The sequence below is a fragment of the Oncorhynchus kisutch genome, linkage group LG11 (genome assembly GCF_002021735.2).
Source record: "Oncorhynchus kisutch isolate 150728-3 linkage group LG11, Okis_V2, whole genome shotgun sequence".
Taxonomy (NCBI): Eukaryota; Metazoa; Chordata; class Actinopteri; order Salmoniformes; family Salmonidae; genus Oncorhynchus; species Oncorhynchus kisutch.
The window spans coordinates 15,641,179-15,658,954 of record NC_034184.2 but is presented as its reverse complement, the minus strand read 5'-3'; the positions used below and the strand labels follow the sequence as shown (position 1 = coordinate 15,658,954).

The 17,776-nt window shown below is 42.3% G+C and overlaps 1 protein-coding gene across 5 annotated transcripts in view; it reads left to right on the top strand.

The window, feature by feature from the left end:
- LOC109899950 (uncharacterized) overlaps window positions 1-17,776 on the top strand; it is a 68,024-nt gene that overhangs the window by 10,161 nt on the left and 40,087 nt on the right. For 3 of the 5 annotated variants that reach the window (XM_031835360.1, XM_031835358.1, XM_031835357.1), the window contains 9 exons: window positions 951-1,067; window positions 3,559-3,656; window positions 5,024-5,139; window positions 6,240-6,382; window positions 6,846-7,014; window positions 10,743-10,871; window positions 11,884-12,059; window positions 12,214-12,285; window positions 12,781-12,840. In XM_031835360.1, coding sequence (XP_031691220.1) covers window positions 951-1,067; window positions 3,559-3,656; window positions 5,024-5,139; window positions 6,240-6,382; window positions 6,846-7,014; window positions 10,743-10,871; window positions 11,884-12,059; window positions 12,214-12,285; window positions 12,781-12,840 — 1,080 coding nt within the window. The remainder of the gene's footprint in view (window positions 1-950; window positions 1,068-3,558; window positions 3,657-5,023; window positions 5,140-6,239; window positions 6,383-6,845; window positions 7,015-10,742; window positions 10,872-11,883; window positions 12,060-12,213; window positions 12,286-12,780; window positions 12,841-17,776) is intronic. The other 2 variants (XM_031835359.1, XM_031835361.1) reach the window with 2 other exon arrangements.

Here is a 17,776-nt window from a genome sequence, read left to right as displayed (position 1 = left end):
CTGCGCTCGCATAACGGGTGGTCAGCCTGCCACAGTTTCCTTGTGGAATGCAATATAATTTGACGATTTACCGATTGTTATGAAAATGTGAAATCGGGCCTAATTAATCGGTATGGTCGACCTCTAATGCTGTGGGGATGTTTTTCATCGGCAGGGACTGGAAAACTGGTCAGAATTGAAGGAATGATGGACGCTAAATACAAGGAAATTCTTGAGGGAAACCTGTTTGTCTTCTAGAGATTTGAGACTGGGAGAGAGGTTCACCTTCCAGCAGGGCAATGACCCTAAGCATATTGCTAAAGCAACATGGTTTAAGGGGAAACATTTAAAAGTCTTGGAATGGCCTAGTCAAAGCCCAGACTTCAATCCAACTGAGAATCTGTGGTATGACTTAAAGATTGCTTTACACCAGTGTAACCCATCCAACTTGAAGGAGCTGGAGCAGTTTTGCCTTGAAGAATGGGAAAAAATCCCACTGGCTAGATGTTCGAAGCTTATAGAGACATACCCCAAGATACTTGCAGCTGTAAAAGGTGACTCTACAAAGTATTGACTTTTGGGCTTGGGGGAGGGGGGTGAATAGTTATGGATGTTCAATTTTCATTTTTTTTTGTGTCTTGTTTCACAAGAGAACTGTTGCATCTTCAAAGTGGTAGGCATGTTGTGTAAATCAAATGATACCACCCTCCAAAAATCTATTTTCATTCCAGGATGTAAGGCAACAAAATAGGAACATTTCCAAGGGGGTGAATACTTTCGCAAGCCACTGTAGGCAGGTTACCTTAGTGTTCTTGGGCACAGGACTATGGTGGACTGCTTGAAACATTTTGGTATTACAGACTCCGACAGGGAGAGGTTGAATATGTCAGCGAAGACACTTGCCAGTTGGTCAGCGCATATAGTTGCAGGTGTTTAAGGACTTGCACTATGATGTTTCTGTGTCATTGCAGGTGTTTAAAGACTTGGGCTGTGATGTCCTGGAGGCAGCGTTTGATGGTTATAACGCCTGTGTTTTCGCCTATGGACAAACGGGATCAGGGAAGTCTCATACCATGATGGGAATCCCAGTAAGTCACTTTTGAGAAGCCATGATAATATGCACTATTGTTGATTCACTCCGGTCACAGAGCTGTTTGTTGAGTTAGTGTTTGCCACAGAGATCCTATTAAATAATATGCAGTTCTATGTAGTGTTGCCTTCAATTATTCCATTTCAATTCAGTCAATTCTGTAAGAAACCCTTAAGTTCCAATTTTCCTAATTTAAAAACACTTTCTTCCTGAATGAACCAATTGTATCCATTTTTTAAATATCTCTCTCTGCAACTGGATCCTGGACTTCCTGACAGGCCGCCCACAGGTGGTGAGAGTAAGCAAGAACACATACGCCACGCTGATCCTCAACACGGGGCCACCTCAGGGGTGTGTGCGCTCAGTCCCCTCCTGTACTTCCTGTTCACTCATGACTGCATGGCCAGGCAGTGGTAGGCTTGATAGCCAACAACGATGAGACATCCTATAGGGAGGAGGTCAGAGACCTGGCTGTGTGGTGCCAGGACAACAACCTCTCCCTCTCATCGTGGTCAAGACAAAGGAGATGATTGTGGAATACAGGAAAAGGAGGACCGAGCATGTCCCCATTCTCTTTTTTAAATTTTACCCACTTTTTCTCCCCAATTTCGTGGTATCCAATTGTTGTAGTAGCTACTATCTTGTCTCATCGCTGCAACTCCCGTACGGGCTCGGGGGAGACGAAGGTTGAAAGCCATGCGTCCTCCGATACACAACCCAACCAGCCGCACTGCTTCTTAACACAGCGCGCATCCAACCCGGAAGCCAGCCGCACCAATGTGTCGGAGGATACACCGTGCACCTGGCAACCTTGGTTAGCGCGCACTGCGCCCAGCCTGCCACAGGAGTCGCTGGTGCGCGATGAGACAAGGACATCCCTACCGACCAAGCCCTCCCTAACCCGGACGACGCTAGGCCAATTGTGCGTTGCCCCACGGACCTCCCGGTCGGTTACGACAGAGCCTGGGCGCGAACCCAGGGACTCTGATGGCACAGCTGGCGCTGCAGTACAGCGCCCTTAACCACTGCGCCACCCGGGAGGCATGTCCCCATTCTCATCGACGGGGCTGTAGTTGCGCATGTTGAGAGCTTCAGGTTCCTTGGTGTCCACATCACCAACAAACTATCATGGTCCAAACACACCATGACAGTTGTGAAGAGGGCACGGCAAAGCATATTCCCCCCCCAGGAGACTGAAAAGATATGGCATGGGCCCCGAGATCCTCAAAACGTTTTATAGCTGCACCATCGAGAGCATCTTGACCGGTTGCATCACTGCCTGGTATGGCAACTTCTCAGCCTCTGACTGCACGACACTACAGAGGGTAGTATGTACGGCTCAGTATCTTACTGGGGCCAAGCTTCCTGCCATCCAGGACCTCTATACCAGGCTGTGTCCGAGGAAGACCCTAGAAATTGTCAAAGACTCCAGCCACCCTTGTCATGGACTGTTCTCTCTGCTACTGCATGGCAAGTGGTACCAGAGTGCCACATCTAGGTCCAAGATGCTTCTAAATTGCTTCTACCCCAAGCCATAAGACTCCTCAATGGCTAATCAAACGGCTACCCAGACCCCTCTTACGCTGCTGCTACTCTGTTTATTTGCTATGCATAGTCACTTTAACTCTACCTAAATGTACATATTACTAACCGGTGCCCCCGCACATTGACTCTGTACCGGTACCCCCTGTATAAAGCATCACTATTGTTATTTTACTGCTGCTGTTTAATTATTTGTTACTCTTATTTTCAATGTAACTTTTTTTCCTCCTCTTAAAGCATTGTTGGTTAAGGGCTTGTAAGTAAGCATGTCACTAAGGCCTGCACCTGTTGAATTCAGCTCATGTGACATAAAATGTGATTTGTTACTCTCCACTAATCAGAAAATGTGATGAGTGGAGCTGTCTGAGTCCCGTCCCTTTAGTCTCTCTCCCAGATCTCTCTCTCCTCCTTGCACAGCATAGGAAACACTCAGTACACAAGTCAGACTGTCTGAGGCTAATGAGTTTTCTGCTTGTCTAACCACCAGGAGACTTTTATACAAGGTCAACGGCACCATGCAGAGCTGCTGTCAACATGTAGGATAATCATACAGGGTTGTTAATAACATTATTCACTATCTGCAGTGTGTGCTAATTAGAAACAAGGACAGGACATCACAAATCAGAGTGGACCGACGTGCTGTTACGCCTCAGTGACGCTAACTCCACATTAGATGCCCTGGCTGGCTGGCTAGTTGGTATTTGTAGGCTGTTAAAGCAGTTGCCTGAATGGATGAGTCTGTGTGTACAGGACAGAAGAGGAGATGGAATATAGGAAACGTTTTACCACATAGCCTCTAATGGTGAACAGGGATAGTACTAAGGTTAATCAAATACAGTTTTCATTTATAATAAATGTAAATAATTCTGAAGGGTATTATATAATTACAGTATGTATGTTTAGCAAATATAAATGTAAGTCCTCTGTCATACTTTCTACTGTTGCAGGGAGATTTTGGTCTGATTCCACGGATCTGTGAAGGCCTGTTCTGTCAGATATCAGAGAAGAGCCAGGGGGATGGGGCCTCCTTCCGCACAGAGGTCAGGTAAGAGTCAGCACTGCTGAGCAACAAACAACAACAACCAGGATGCTGTCACGGAACATTTTTATGGCGACGCAAGAGATGGCTACAAGGTACAGATTTCCTCTGGGGGACCAGTAGCAGTTTAAATACGTCTGGCAGACACCATGGTCGAATGGTCTTGGCTGGAGGGCATATTAATTAAGCTCCTCTCTAACAATTAACTAATTACCTGACAAGTGAGGAATGGACCATGTGCGGCCATCTCTGTTGGTTTTTGCTTCGTTTACTTGACTAGACTTTTTAGCCAGTAGTGCAGATAAGAACAATATGTGGAGGATGCCCCAACTGGATGTCTGAGGGATAATAGCTAGCTATCCGCTAGCTGAATTAATTGCCAAACCCCATAGAGAAGTGCTAGCTGACCTGACTGCCAATCCGCATAGGAAAGGCTAGCTGAGCTAATGGCTATAGTAGCTGACCTGACTGTCAATCCTCATAGGAAAGGCTAGCTGAGCTAATTGCTACAGTAGCTGACCTGACTGGCAAGCCTTAAGCTTCTGCCTTAATAGACTTCTGCCCATTGTGAATGATTGAGGAGTACAGAGTGCATGCAGTATGTCTATGCCAATGAGCATAAAGAAACGCTGTAATTTAACGTCTCTCCTGTCAGTAATAATTATTTTTGCTTTTGACTAAATAAAAACATTTCCCCAGCCACTGTCAGAATAAATGGGTTGTGAGAACTATTGTAATTCAATAAATATCATCTAGGCGTTTTCAAATGTATTCAGGTGGAAGTTGTTTCAGCTTTCATTTGTGTGCTCACAGAGAAATCATTGTGAGCATTAAAGTAGGCAGGTCGTTGACTCGAGTTTTCCAAACAACTGAGCAATAACATTCACTGTCATTTCCTCTCTCTAACAAATGAACAGAGTCTCTGTTCAGGCTGTGAATATGATTTTCTCTGAAGTTAGTGTCTCTTTAATCTCTGTCAGTACAACAATCGATGAGAAAAATCATGGATTTTAATGTGTTTTTCTGACATGGTTTAATTGGGTAATTCGCTAACTGTGAGCTGAAAATGAGCTTGAAAATACCATTTATGTCAGTGGATGATTTGGATCTAGTGATAAGTTATGTTGATATTATTCTTATGGTTGAATGAAAGCAGCCATGTCAGTGTGACAGACATCAGGAAATGGAGTAGCTTTCTAACGTCTTCAGACTGATGTAATTCTCTGAGGTGTGATAGTGGAATGAAGACTAGTAGTTTAAACCACAAATAGCAAACCTCTTTAGAGCATTTAGCTACTGAAGGAAGCTTGCGGTAGATTGTTCTGCAGCCCGACGATGGTGACGTGAAAATGTTCAATGTGTTCTTCTGTTAGTTACCTGGAGATCTATAACGAGCGTGTGCAGGATCTTCTCACGACTAAGAGCAGCCCAGAGAACGGGTCAGGACTCAAGGTCAGAGAACACCCCAAGGATGGGCCGTATGTGGAGGGTAAGACTTCCTCTCTCACAACCATACTACCGCATTGATTAAGAACAGACCAGTGATATAATCTTGATGTTGACAAGCATATAAATACAATGAATAGAGATGGCATCTCCAGTCAAGACAATGATGGCATAATGGGTGGACTGGCAGCCATTTTGAGTATAGGAGGTAAAAGCTGAAAGTGTACACTTCAATTTGTGCTGTGATTTGTTGAGTCAACTCAACTGACACTGCAAAAATACATTCCATTCTAAATTACCATGGCAATCCAGCATCAGTTGATAGAACATTCCAAAATGCCATGGAAATGATTGCACCACAATACCAGGCAGCCATTACGAGTTTCCCCATGACTTTACCAGTCAAATTAGCAGGGTTATAGATACCAAGACCATTCTATTCATTATATTACCCGTTACAGACTGAATGCCGGTACAGTGATGTGTCGATAGCAACAATTGATAACCTTTAAGAGAATTTAAAAAAAGTTCTGCATCAGAAACATCTGTACTTTTTCAGACAGTAGAACTCTGCTCTGGCGTAGAATGTTTTATATGTTTCCCTGACCACATTAGAAATTGCTGATTTTACTGCAGTGTCATTTTTTATGGTATGGTAGCTAGATGTTTTATTTCTACTAAATGTCTTGTTAAGTCACAGTATTTAATGAACTTTAGCATCCTTTTTTTTAGGAGAGTGGTCTGAGTGCTGGCAGCTGGAGATTATTTAATTGACAGTTCTGGTGATGGACGTTAAGTCCCAGAAGCGGCATTCCTTTACAGACAAGTAAAATGGCTGTTCAGTGGCGCTTCGAAACAATCTCCAGAGGTTTCATGGCAGGCATTTAAAAAGCTGTAGTGTACCTTTGCAGACAAACAAACATGTCGTAGCCGAGGTGCTTTCAAGGCGGCACTTTCCGTAAGTCTGGAAAGGGTATAGTTCTATGTTGACAAGGCTCCTTTCTCTAGTGAGATTCTCCTACTGGTATGGGCCGTAGACAGACATGATGCTAACCAACTCACAGGTCATAGTGGCTAACAGGATCTGAGCATGTCAGCATATGTGATGTGTTAGGTGTGACTCTCCTTGGGGTGTGTGTACAGACCTGTCGAAGCACCTGGTTCAGAACTACAGGGATATAGAGAAGCTATTGCATGCTGGGAAAGCCAAACGCACCACGTCGAGCACGGGCATGAACGATGTTAGCAGCCGCTCGCATGCCATCTTCACCATCAACTTCACACAGGTACACACACACTGTTAGTGACCAAGTGTTCAGTACATCTATTTTGATTAAAATAACAATATGCTACTTTTATCCAAAACATCTTACTGTACATTGAGTCATAAAAATGTTTCTCTGTGTCACTGTGTGATCCCTGTAGGGAATTGAACCCACAACCATGCTTATAACCTTCTTATCAAGTGGTGTGTGTGGTTGACACTTGATTTTGTAAATACATTATTTTCTAGCCTTAGGGTGCAACTGAAGACCATCCCTCAAGAGCCAGTTAGTCCATTTATTGAGTAAATTTGTCCAATATTAGTATTGAGCATGTTTGCTTTGAGCCACATCCAGCTATATATGTTAAGTAGCACAGTATTGATTGTTAGTTCCCCTCTGTTAAATGGATGGTTTGCTTTGGATCCTTCTCTCCCTCCCTTCATTCCCATGGATAACAGCTCTGAGTGTATGTACCCATCTCCAGGCTCGTTTTGATGCAGAGCTGCCATGTGAGATGGTGAGTAAGATCCACCTGGTAGATTTGGCGGGCAGTGAGAGGGCTGACGCCACATGCGCCACCGGTGCCAGGCTGAAGGAAGGAGCCAACATCAACAAGTCCCTGGTCACACTGGGCATTGTCATCTCTGCTCTTGGTAAATGATGCTTAGTATACACACACACCAGGGTTTCTGTTAGCCGGCTTTTAGCCGATTACATATTTTCTTAATGTAAAGCCAATAAATAAAATTGCTGCTGATTTAAAAAAAAAAAATATATATATTTTACCTTTATTTAACCAGGTAGGCAAGTTGAGAACAAGTTCTCATTTACAATTGCGACCTGGCCAAGATAAAGCAAAGCAGTTCGACAGATAAAACGACACAGAGTTACACATGGAGTAAAAACAAACATACAGTCAATAATGCAGTATAAACAAGTCTATATACAATGTGAGCAAATGAGGTGAGAAGGGAGGTAAGGGCAAAAAAGGCCATGATGGCAAAGTAAATACAATATAGCAAGTAAAATACTGGAATGGTAGTTTTGCAATGGAAGAATGTGCAAAGTAGAAATAAAAAATAATGGGGTGCAAAGGAGCAAAATAAATAAATAAATAAAAATTAAATACAGTTGGGAAAGAGGTAGTTGTTTGGGCTAAATTATAGGTGGGCTATGTACAGGTGCAGTAATCTGTGAGCTGCTCTGACAGTTGGTGCTTAAAGCTAGTGAGGGAGATAAGTGTTTCCAGTTTCAGAGATTTTTGATCAATTGTCTGGGAGAAGAAAAACAATCGAATTGCAAAATTATGCTTTTTAGCCTATTCATGGAAATTCTACTCGATGGATATGAATATTACTGTTCATGCTTAACAGTCTACAGGTTAATTTGCAAATTGTTTTGCGTGAAGTATATTCGTTCTGGATCTTATTTATCATACGGGTACAGGATACAGAGCCTTTGAGCGGAAAATCTGTCAGACAGCGCGAGAGCTGCTGCTACAGTATCTCAAATAGCAAATGCAAAGGCAACGAAAGGCAAGCTTCATCAGCGCATCTCACACCACTAATGAGCAGTATGCATTTGAAAACATATACTTAATTGTTTTGAAACCTGAACGTTTTATTACATGTTATGAGGCATGTCTTGCTTCAAAGAAGCCTAGCCAAAACCAGACCATATCCGTGGAGGCAATTATTTTATATAAACCTTATTTCATTGTCCAGTATCCAAAGGCACAATCCTAGTCATACAGTGGGGCAAAAAAGTATTTAGTCAGCCACCAATTGTGCAAGTTCTCCCACTTAAAAAGGTGAGAGAGGCCTGTAATTTTCATCATAGGTACACTTCAACTATGACAGACAAAATTTGAAAAAAAATCCATAAAATCAAATTGTAGGATTTTTTAAAATGAATTTATTTGCAAATTATGGTGGAAAATAAGTATTTGGTCAATAACAAAAGTTTATGTCAATACTTTGTTATATACCCTTTGTTGTCAATGACAGAGGTCAAATGTTTTCAGTCGTCCTGGTCCCTTTGCAGAAAAACAGCCCCAAAGCATGATGTTTCCACCCCCATGCTTCACAGTAGGTATGGTGTTCTTTGGATGCAACTCAGCATTCTTTGTCCTCCAAACACGACGAGTTGAATTTTTACCGAAAAGTTATATTTTGGTTTCATCTGACCATATGACATTCTCCCAATCTTCTTCTGGATCATCCAAATGCTCTCTAGCAAACTTCAGACGGGCCTGGACATGTACTGGCTTAAGCAGGGGGACACGTCTGGCACTGCAGGATTTGAGTCCCTGGCGGCGTAGTGTGTTACTGATGGTAGGCTTTGTTACTTTGGTCCCAGCCCTCTGCAGGTCATTCACTAGGTCCCCCCCGTGTGGTTCTGGGATTTTTGCTCACCGTTCTTGTGATCATTTTGACCCCACGGGGTGCGATCTTGCGTGGAGCCCCAGATCGAAGGAGATTATCAGTGGTCTTGTATGTCTTCCATTTCCTAATAATTGCTCCCACAGTTGATTTCTTCAAACCAAGCTGCTTACCTATTGCAGATTCAGTCTTCCCAGCCTGGTGCAGGTCTACAATTTTGTTTCTGGTGTCCTTTGACAGCTCTTTGGTCTTGGCCATAGTGGAGTTTGGAGGGTGACTGTTTGAGGTTGTGGACAGGTGTCTTTTATACTGATAAGTTCAAAGAGGTGCCATTAATACAGGTAAGGAGTGGAGGACAGAGGAGCCTCTTAAAGATGAAGTTACAGGTCTGAGAGCCAGAAATCTTGCTTGTTTGTAGGTGACCAAATACTTATTTTCCACCATAATTTGCAAATAAATTATTTAAAAATCCTACAATGTGATTTTCTGGATTTTTTTCTCCTCATTTTGTCTGTCATAGTTGAAGTGTACCTATGATGAAAATTACAGGCCTCATCTTTTTAAGTGGGAGAACATGCACAATTGGTGGCTGACTAAATACTTTTTTGCCCCACTGTATTAGCAACCTATGTTAGTTGTTGCATATTAAATCTCTACTCTTTCTAAATGCCCACAAAAAAAATGCAGCAGATTAGAACGTTTGCCTTAATGTTGATACACTATTGTTTCTTCACATTATAAACACAGCAATATATTAATCTCTGTCATATGAAACCGCTTTGCTGTGCTTTTGACAATTGCATTATGGAACGAAGATTCACCTGTATCAACATTTTAAGCTAAACATATGTTGCATCAGATAAATTATGAAAAAATAAATATAATGTTTGTACTTTTTACCCCTTTTTCTCCCCAATTCGGTGATATCCAATTGGTAGTTACAGTCCTGTCCTATCGCTGCAACTCCTGTACGGACTCGGGAGAGGCGAAGGTCGAGAGCCCTGGGTCCTCCAAAACATGACCCTGCTAAGCCACACTGCTTCTTGACACACTACTGGCTTAACCTGGAAGCCAGCCGCACCAATGTGTCGGCGGTAACACTGTACATCTGGCGACCAAAGTCCATTTACAGGCTCCCGGCCCACCACAAGGAGTTGCTAGAGTGTGATGGGACAAGAACATGCTGGCCAAACCATTCCATAACCAGGATCACGCTGGGCCAATTGTGCACCGCCTCATGGGTCTCCCGGTCATGGCCGGCTGTCTGTAGTGGTGCCTCAAGCACTGCAATGCAGTGTCTTATACCGCTGCACCACTCGGGAGGCGGAATTACCATATTCTAAATGCGATTTCTGACGACTGTTGTTGGATGCACTAATCAGGTTATGCCCCCAATGCATATGGGTTCGGTACGTTTCTCAATGTCCATTTTTAAATTAAAATTCTACCGTGCAAATGTCCAGTGCCACAGACATGGTACACACACGCATGTGCCACACCACATGCCTGATGCCAACCATGACACAACAACTTACTAAATTTTAGACTCAGTAAGGCTATTAATAAGTTAACACCAATTAGACTCTGGATAAGGATTCATTTTTTAAAATCAGTCTGCTGCAGAAGTGGTAGCGACATGTACTTATGATTCCATTTCTATCTGCCCAGTTTTGTGGTATATTCTTACATGCTTTTGTAGTTGGCTTTGGAGAGGATGTTTTTGTGTAATTTTCTATTTCAGTGTTGGGTCTCTACATGGAGGAGGAGTTGGAGGGGTTACCAAGAGGAAAAAGCAGCTCTTTGTCCCCCTATAAAGACTTTGTCCTAACTCCTCTTTCTGTCTGCGTGTGTCCTCCTAGCTGATATAATTGGAGCATTAGGGAGTAAGTGAAGCCTCTCAGTCCCAGACCATACGAAGAGGAGGAAGCAGCTGTTTATCCCCTACAGAGACTGTTCTGACCAGGCTTTTTCTCTGTCTCCCGCTCTGTGTATGGCTGGAGGAGGAGATAGAGGGGGCTCCCACAAGGGAAAAAGGAAGAAGCAGCTCTTCATCCCCTACAGAGATTCTGTTCTGACCTGGCTCCTGAAAGACAGCCTGGGAGGAAACTCCAAGACCATCATGATAGCAAGTATGGTTGATCTTAGTCAGTGGTATTCAAATTGGTGTCACAATCCTATATTTAAAAAATATATAAAAATAAGAGGACATATTATTATAATGGACAATATAGAGACTTTTTGAGAATAATACATTGAAAAATAACGTGAGTAAATATAATTGTTGGATAACTTGATTTTGATGAAAATGTAATGAATTGAAGGTTATTTCTTGTTGATGTAAAAATAGAAATGTACTGATTTTAAAGGTTGCCATTTAGATTAAGGGTTGAGGTCATGAAATAAATGGTGTCCCTACTGAAAAAGTTTGAATACCACTGATCTAATTCCTACCTCTGACACTACACAGTGTAACACATTCTTTGTTCCCTCCACCAAGCCGTTAAGCGATGTCTTTACATGTTGATAAGGGGGAACTAGTAATGTAACCTATTTGGTGGGGAATATTCATAGTATTCCTTAACCACTGCGCCACTCGGGAGGCCCATATAGCCTAAAATATATTGAAACTAAATTCACACACATATTAGATGTATTCTAAAGACAAGATTAAATTGACAGTAGTCTGATGGGTATAAAATTGTCTTAATATCATTTAAAGAAAATTAAAATCTTTGACCTTCCTTAACAAAATATGAATTAATTAGTGATATATTTTAAATTGATTTATTTAACTGGTCTATTGTTACTTGTGGACGCCTGGCTCTTTTACTGTTAATATGCATACTCATTTTGAGGTAGAAATGCAAAAAGTTTTTGTATTTTTGGGGTATTTATCTCAAAGTACTACTACTAAAATACACTTAGGAAAAGTCAGGGACAGGTATGTTTTTATTGAAATTAAGTTATTAAAATTACTAAATTGAAAACGGTCAGATTTTTGTGGTGTTTCTACTGTTAACTTGGCCCCAGACAGTCGATCTGAGATCGTTTTACGCTTCAGTCATGGGATTATAATTTGCTTTAATTCCTGTACAGGGGATTTTTAGTAAGCGATGTGTTCCTGTCAATGTTCCCGCCCAGCTCTTTCACCCGCTGACGTGAACTACAGTGAGACACTGAGCACGCTGCACTATGCTAACAGAGCTAAGAACATCTTCAACAAGCCCACAGTCAACGAGGACAGCAGTGTTACAGTCATCAGAAAACTGCAGGAGGAGATTGTCAGACTGAAACGTCTAGTGGAGAAGAACAACCAGGTAGATGGGGAGGGTGGGTGTGTATGTTAAAGCATTTGGCTAATATCTGTACATGTGACTCTCCAGCAAAGCAACCAGGTGTGGGGGGGGGGGGAGATTATGTAAGGGTATGTTGAAGTACAATGCTCATACAGTATGGCCTCTCCCTCGCCAGGCTTGCCTTTCTCCTCAGGATCTCTCCAAGACACTGAAGGTGGAGGAGAAACTTCACAAGAATGAGGTCAAAGTGAGTGCACTTTTCAGGCCTACAGGAAGTGTTCCTGGGTTGACTTGTGTATGTTTCTCAGTGTGACTCCTAAGGTCTTGGGTTCTATTCCTGCTGGGATCGTCATACACATTCTAAAGCTGGATGCATTCACTGTAGCCTATTGTGTCTGCCAGTACCTAGTGGAATGTACTAGAGGTCGGCCGATTATGATTTTTCAACGCAAAATCGGCGCCCAAAAATACCGATTTCCGATTGTAATGAAAACTTGAAATCGGCCCTAATTAATCGGTCGACCTCTAGAATGTACTGAATGTGTTTCTCTGCAAATATGAGAAGTTGTATGTCAATGTTTTGTGACTACAGATCTGTTCTCAACAGTTCTCTCAACAACTGGAAATGCATAAGTTTAGCTTTATTAATTAGAAAATCAACAGTTATTTCTGGTTGTTTATTAGTTAGACCGCTAACTCATTTATCCTGCTTTGTAGTAAACCCTTCTGTGCTCTCCCACAGGTGTTAGAACTGACCAGGGAGTGGACCAACAAGTGGGGGGAGACCCAGAACATTCTCAAGGTACGCAAATATGTCAGTTAATCATAATTTTTTTTACATTTTATTTGACAATTAAGAAATGCTACAACCACACATGTGGCGCAATGGATTTCAAATGATGATGACCAAGTCAAACACATTTCCATTGTGGCCCTGAACAATTATGGAGATTAATAAAACAAAAGGCCATTGTAGCTTTTTTTTCTTTCTTTTTTTTGGTGGAAGGAGTATGCCCACTCATGGTGAAGACTGGTGGCAACCCACTTCAGTTTGATGATAGTGATGCCAGATGGTGGTGATGCAGTTGGCAATACTTCCTCTGTTACTGTTTTGGATCTAAACCTTCGTACAACATTTTCTTTGACTCACACAATTTACGCTAGATGAGAGATGCTCTCTCTCACTCATCCCTATCACTGGCATATCAGTTAATGCATTGGCTGACTCATAAGTCATCAACAAAGGCTCTCCACTAGATAGATGATGATATCATGTACTCATTTTCTAGCATCTGGGGTATGCTGGAATGTAGAATGAGTCTTGGGTGCTGGAATGTCAGTCACTGTGTAAACCTAGTGAACAGTAAGACATTTAACCTTTTCTTTCTCTCCATTTTCTTTCTCTCCATTTGTGTGATTATCGGTCACACTTTCTCAGACACATGCGCGTGCGTACACTTCTCTCAATAGATCAGTCGAAAAAGATGGCTGTGTCAGTGTCTGAGCTTTGGGCTCCGTCTGACCGTCTGTCTAGATCCACGGCTCCCTCAGAAGGCCATAGGCATTTGACATGTATAAGCACTATTTATCTTTTAGTCTGTATCCCAAATGAAACCTATTCTCTTTATAGTGCACTACATAGGGTGACATTTGGGACTCATACTTAGTCTTGGCTGCCTGGCTTCTCATCTCACACAATTCTGTTGCTAGAATCATCTCTTGTTTGTGTGGCAGCCAAATAAGATTACAAAAAAGTTCTTAAATATCCAGGGACCAATTTGCTGTTGGTTCTGTCAATTCAGAACCTCTATCCCAAATGGCACCCTATTCCCTTTATAGGGCTCTGGTCCAAAGTAGTGCACTGTATAGGGAATAGGGTGCCATTTGGGATGTGGTAACAGAGGCTCAGCAGGCTTCATAGTGCTGTCTGGTGTATGGAAATGAGTTGGTTAATACTCGGCACAGTATAATCACTTGATGTAGCAGGACTTTGGTGGAGTATATTCTAGTTTTCCAGTAAATGAACATTTTGTTTTCTGCTTATTAGTTCTTCTGTCGTGGACTGATTAGCTAGCTATGCTGATTATGAACTAAATAATGTTGCTTGGAAAGAAGAACCAAATTGTTTGGAAATTAAAGTTGGGGTATTTTGTAAGTAAACTTTGTTTGGGGGATTTTGCAAGATTGTATTATAACAATTGCACTAAGCCACACTGGCCACTTGATTTAATACTAAAACTTGCTCGTCCATGTACCCTTTTGTCTTCTTAACGATCAGCCCTTCGATTGGGTCTGTTAGTTTACCCACTTCAATCAGTGTAGATGAAGAGGAGGAGACAGGTTAAAGAAGCATTTTTAAGCCTTGAGACAATTGAGACATGGATTGTGTATTGGTGCCATTAAGAGGTTGAATGGGAAAGACAAAATATTTCAGTGCTTTTGAACAGGGTATGGTAGTAGGTGCCAGGCACACCGGTTTGTGTCCAGAACTGCAACGTTGCTTGGTTTTTCATGCTCAACAGGTTAATTAAGGTAATATGTACATGTAGGTAGAGTTATTAAAGTGACTATGCATCGATAATAACAGAGTAGCAGCGGTGTAAAAGAGTGGGGGGGCAATGCAAGTATTCTGGGAAGCCATTTGATTTCGATGTTCAGGAGTCTTATGGCTTGGGGGTAGAAGCTGTTTCGAAGCCTCTGTGACCTAGACCTGGTGCTCCGGTACTGCTTGCCGTGCGGTAGCAGAAAGAACAGGATGACTAGGGTGGCTGGAGTCTTTGACAATTTTTAGGACCTTCCTCTGGTGTAGAGGTCCTGGATGGCAGGAAGCTTGGTCCCAGTGGTGTACTGGGTCGTACGCACTACCCTCTGTAGTGACTTGCGGTCGGAGGCCGAGCAGTTGCCATACCAGGCAGTGATGCACCCAGTCGGGATGCTCTTGATGGTGCAGCTGTAGAACCTTTTGAGGACCAATGCCAAATCCTGCCAATTTGACACAACAGTGGGAAACATTGGAGTGAACATGGGCCAGCATCCCTGTGGAATGCTTTTGACACATTGTAGAGTCCATGCCCCGACGAATTGAGGGCAAAAGGGGAGGAGGGGGGCTGTGCAACTCAATATTAGGACGATGCTCCTAATGTTTGATATACTCGGTGTATATACACATTCAAGGGTTTTTCTTTATTTTCCCTTTATTTTGACTATTTGCTTCATTGTAGAATAATAGTGAAGACATCAAGTGAAGACATCAAAACTCAAAGTAGCCACCCTTTGCCTTGATGACAGCTTTGCACACTCTTGGCATTCTCTCAACCAGCTTCACCAGGAATGGTTTTCCAACAGTCTTGAAGGAATTCCCACATATGCTGAGCACTTTTAATTCACTCTGCGGTCTGACTCATTCCAAACCATCTCAATTTGGTGGAGGCCAGGTCATCTGATGCAGCACTCCATCACTCTCCTTGGTAAAATAGCCCTTACACGGCCTGGAGGTGTGTTGGGTCATTGTCCTGTTGAAAAACAAATGATAGTCCCACTAAGAGCAAACCATATGGGATGGTGTATCGCTGCAGAATGCTGTGGTAGACATGCTGGTTAAGTGTGCCTTGAAGTCAAAATAAATCAGACTGTGTCACCAGCAAAGCACCACCACATAACACCTCTTCGACAATGCTTTACGGTGGGAAATACACATGCGGAAATCATCCGTTCACCCACACCACCCTCACAAAGACACGGCAGTTGGGAAAAAAAATCTCCAATTTGGACTCCAGACCAAACGATACATTTTCCACAGTTCTAATGTCCATTGCTCATGTTTCTTGGCCAAACAAAGCAAGTCTCTTCTTATTGGTGTCCTTTAGTAGTGATTTCTTTACAGCAATTCGACCACGAGGGCCTGATTCACGCAGTCTCTGAACAGTTGATGTTGATGTGTCTGTTACTTGTACTCTGAAGTATTTATTTGGGCTGTATTTTCTCAGGCTGATAACTCTAATCGTCTGCATCAGAGGTAACCTTGGGTGTTCCATTCCTGTGTGGTCCTCATGAGAGCCTGTTTCATCATAGCACTTGAAAAAGCTTTCAGAGTTCTTGAAATATTCCATATTGACTGACCTTCATGTCATAAAGTACTGATGGACTGTCGTTCTTCACTTATTTGAGCTGTTCTGGCCATAATATGGACTTAGTCTTTTACCAAATAGCTCTATCTTCTGCATGCCACCCCTACCTTGTCACAACACAATTTTGGCATTCTATTCTACAGACTTTTAACAAGGGACACGTGTTAATTGGGACACGTGTTAATTGAAATGCATTTCAGGTGACTACGTCATGAAGCTGGTTGAGAGAATGCCAAGCGTGCAAAGGGGGGTTACTTTGAAGAATCTTAAATATAAATTATATTTAGACTTGTTAACCCTTTTTTGGTTACTACATGAATCCATATGTGTTATTTCATAGTTTTGATGTCTTCACTATTATTCTACAATGTAGAAAATAGTAAAAATAAAGTGAAACCCTGGAATAAGTAGGTGTCCAAACTTTTGACTGTGTGTGTATGTCTGTATACTGGAATACTTATAAATGGTCATAAAGCAACCCAATATGGAGTTAGTTGCAGGTTTTCCTACATTCCAGTTGCCTGTTTACAAAACAGTCTAACCAGCATTTCCCTTTCTTCCTCGTTCCGTCCCATGTAACTGCTGCTTATAGTTCCTGAATCCTACCAGCGGGTGTCAGTGTTGCTCTGCTGAACCTCAACATGGCGTTGCTATTTAATTTTCCAGCTATTTAGCTTAAATGGCATCCAGCTGACATTATAGCTGCTTAAATGGTCCTGAAGTCAACATCTGACACTGGGAGAAGAGTGAGGGAGAGAAGGGGAAACTCATCAGACATGCCTAATCGCTTACTCTCTCTACATCCCATATGGCTCATCAGTGTGCCGGAGAGAGAGTGGGAGAGAATTTCAGTCTTCACACTTAAGCGTGCAAACCCAGAGTTTTAGTTGATGCTACTCAGGCCCAATGAAAGAGTTAGTTGATGTTCAAAAGTTGGAAAAAGCGTTCTAGGGGGTGGGGAAAACACAGGTCGCGCAGTTACTCCATTTGAATCTCAATTGCATTTCCTTGATTCCTCTCGTCTCCTGCTCAAAATCCATTGGATGAGAAGTTCAGAGGGGAGGGACCTCTGACCTTCTCAGTCAATGGATTTTGAAAAGGTGAGGAATCAAGGAAAAGCAGTTGAGTTTCTCACATGGACTTGGCCCAGCTGTGATTTCACTTATAAATCACTGTATCGCAATTCCAGTGGGTCAGAAGTTTTACTTACACTAAGTTGACTGCTTATAAATAGCTTGGAAAATTATAGATAATTGTCATGGCTTTAGAAGCTTCTGATAGGCTAATTGACATAATTTGAGTCAATTGGAGGTGTACCTGTGGATGTACTTCAAGGACTACCTTCAAACTCAGTACCTCTTTGCTTGACATCCTGGGAAAATCAAAATAAATCAGCCAAGACCTCAGAAAAATAATTGTCGACCACAAGTCTTGTTCATCCTTGGGAGCAATTTCCAAACGACTGAAAGTACCACGTTCATCTGTACAAACAATTGTACACAAGTATAAACACCATGGAACCACGCAGCCGTCATACCGCTCAGGAAGGAGACGCCTTCTGTCTCCTAGAGATAAATGTACTTTGGTGCGAAAAGTGCTAATCAATCCCAG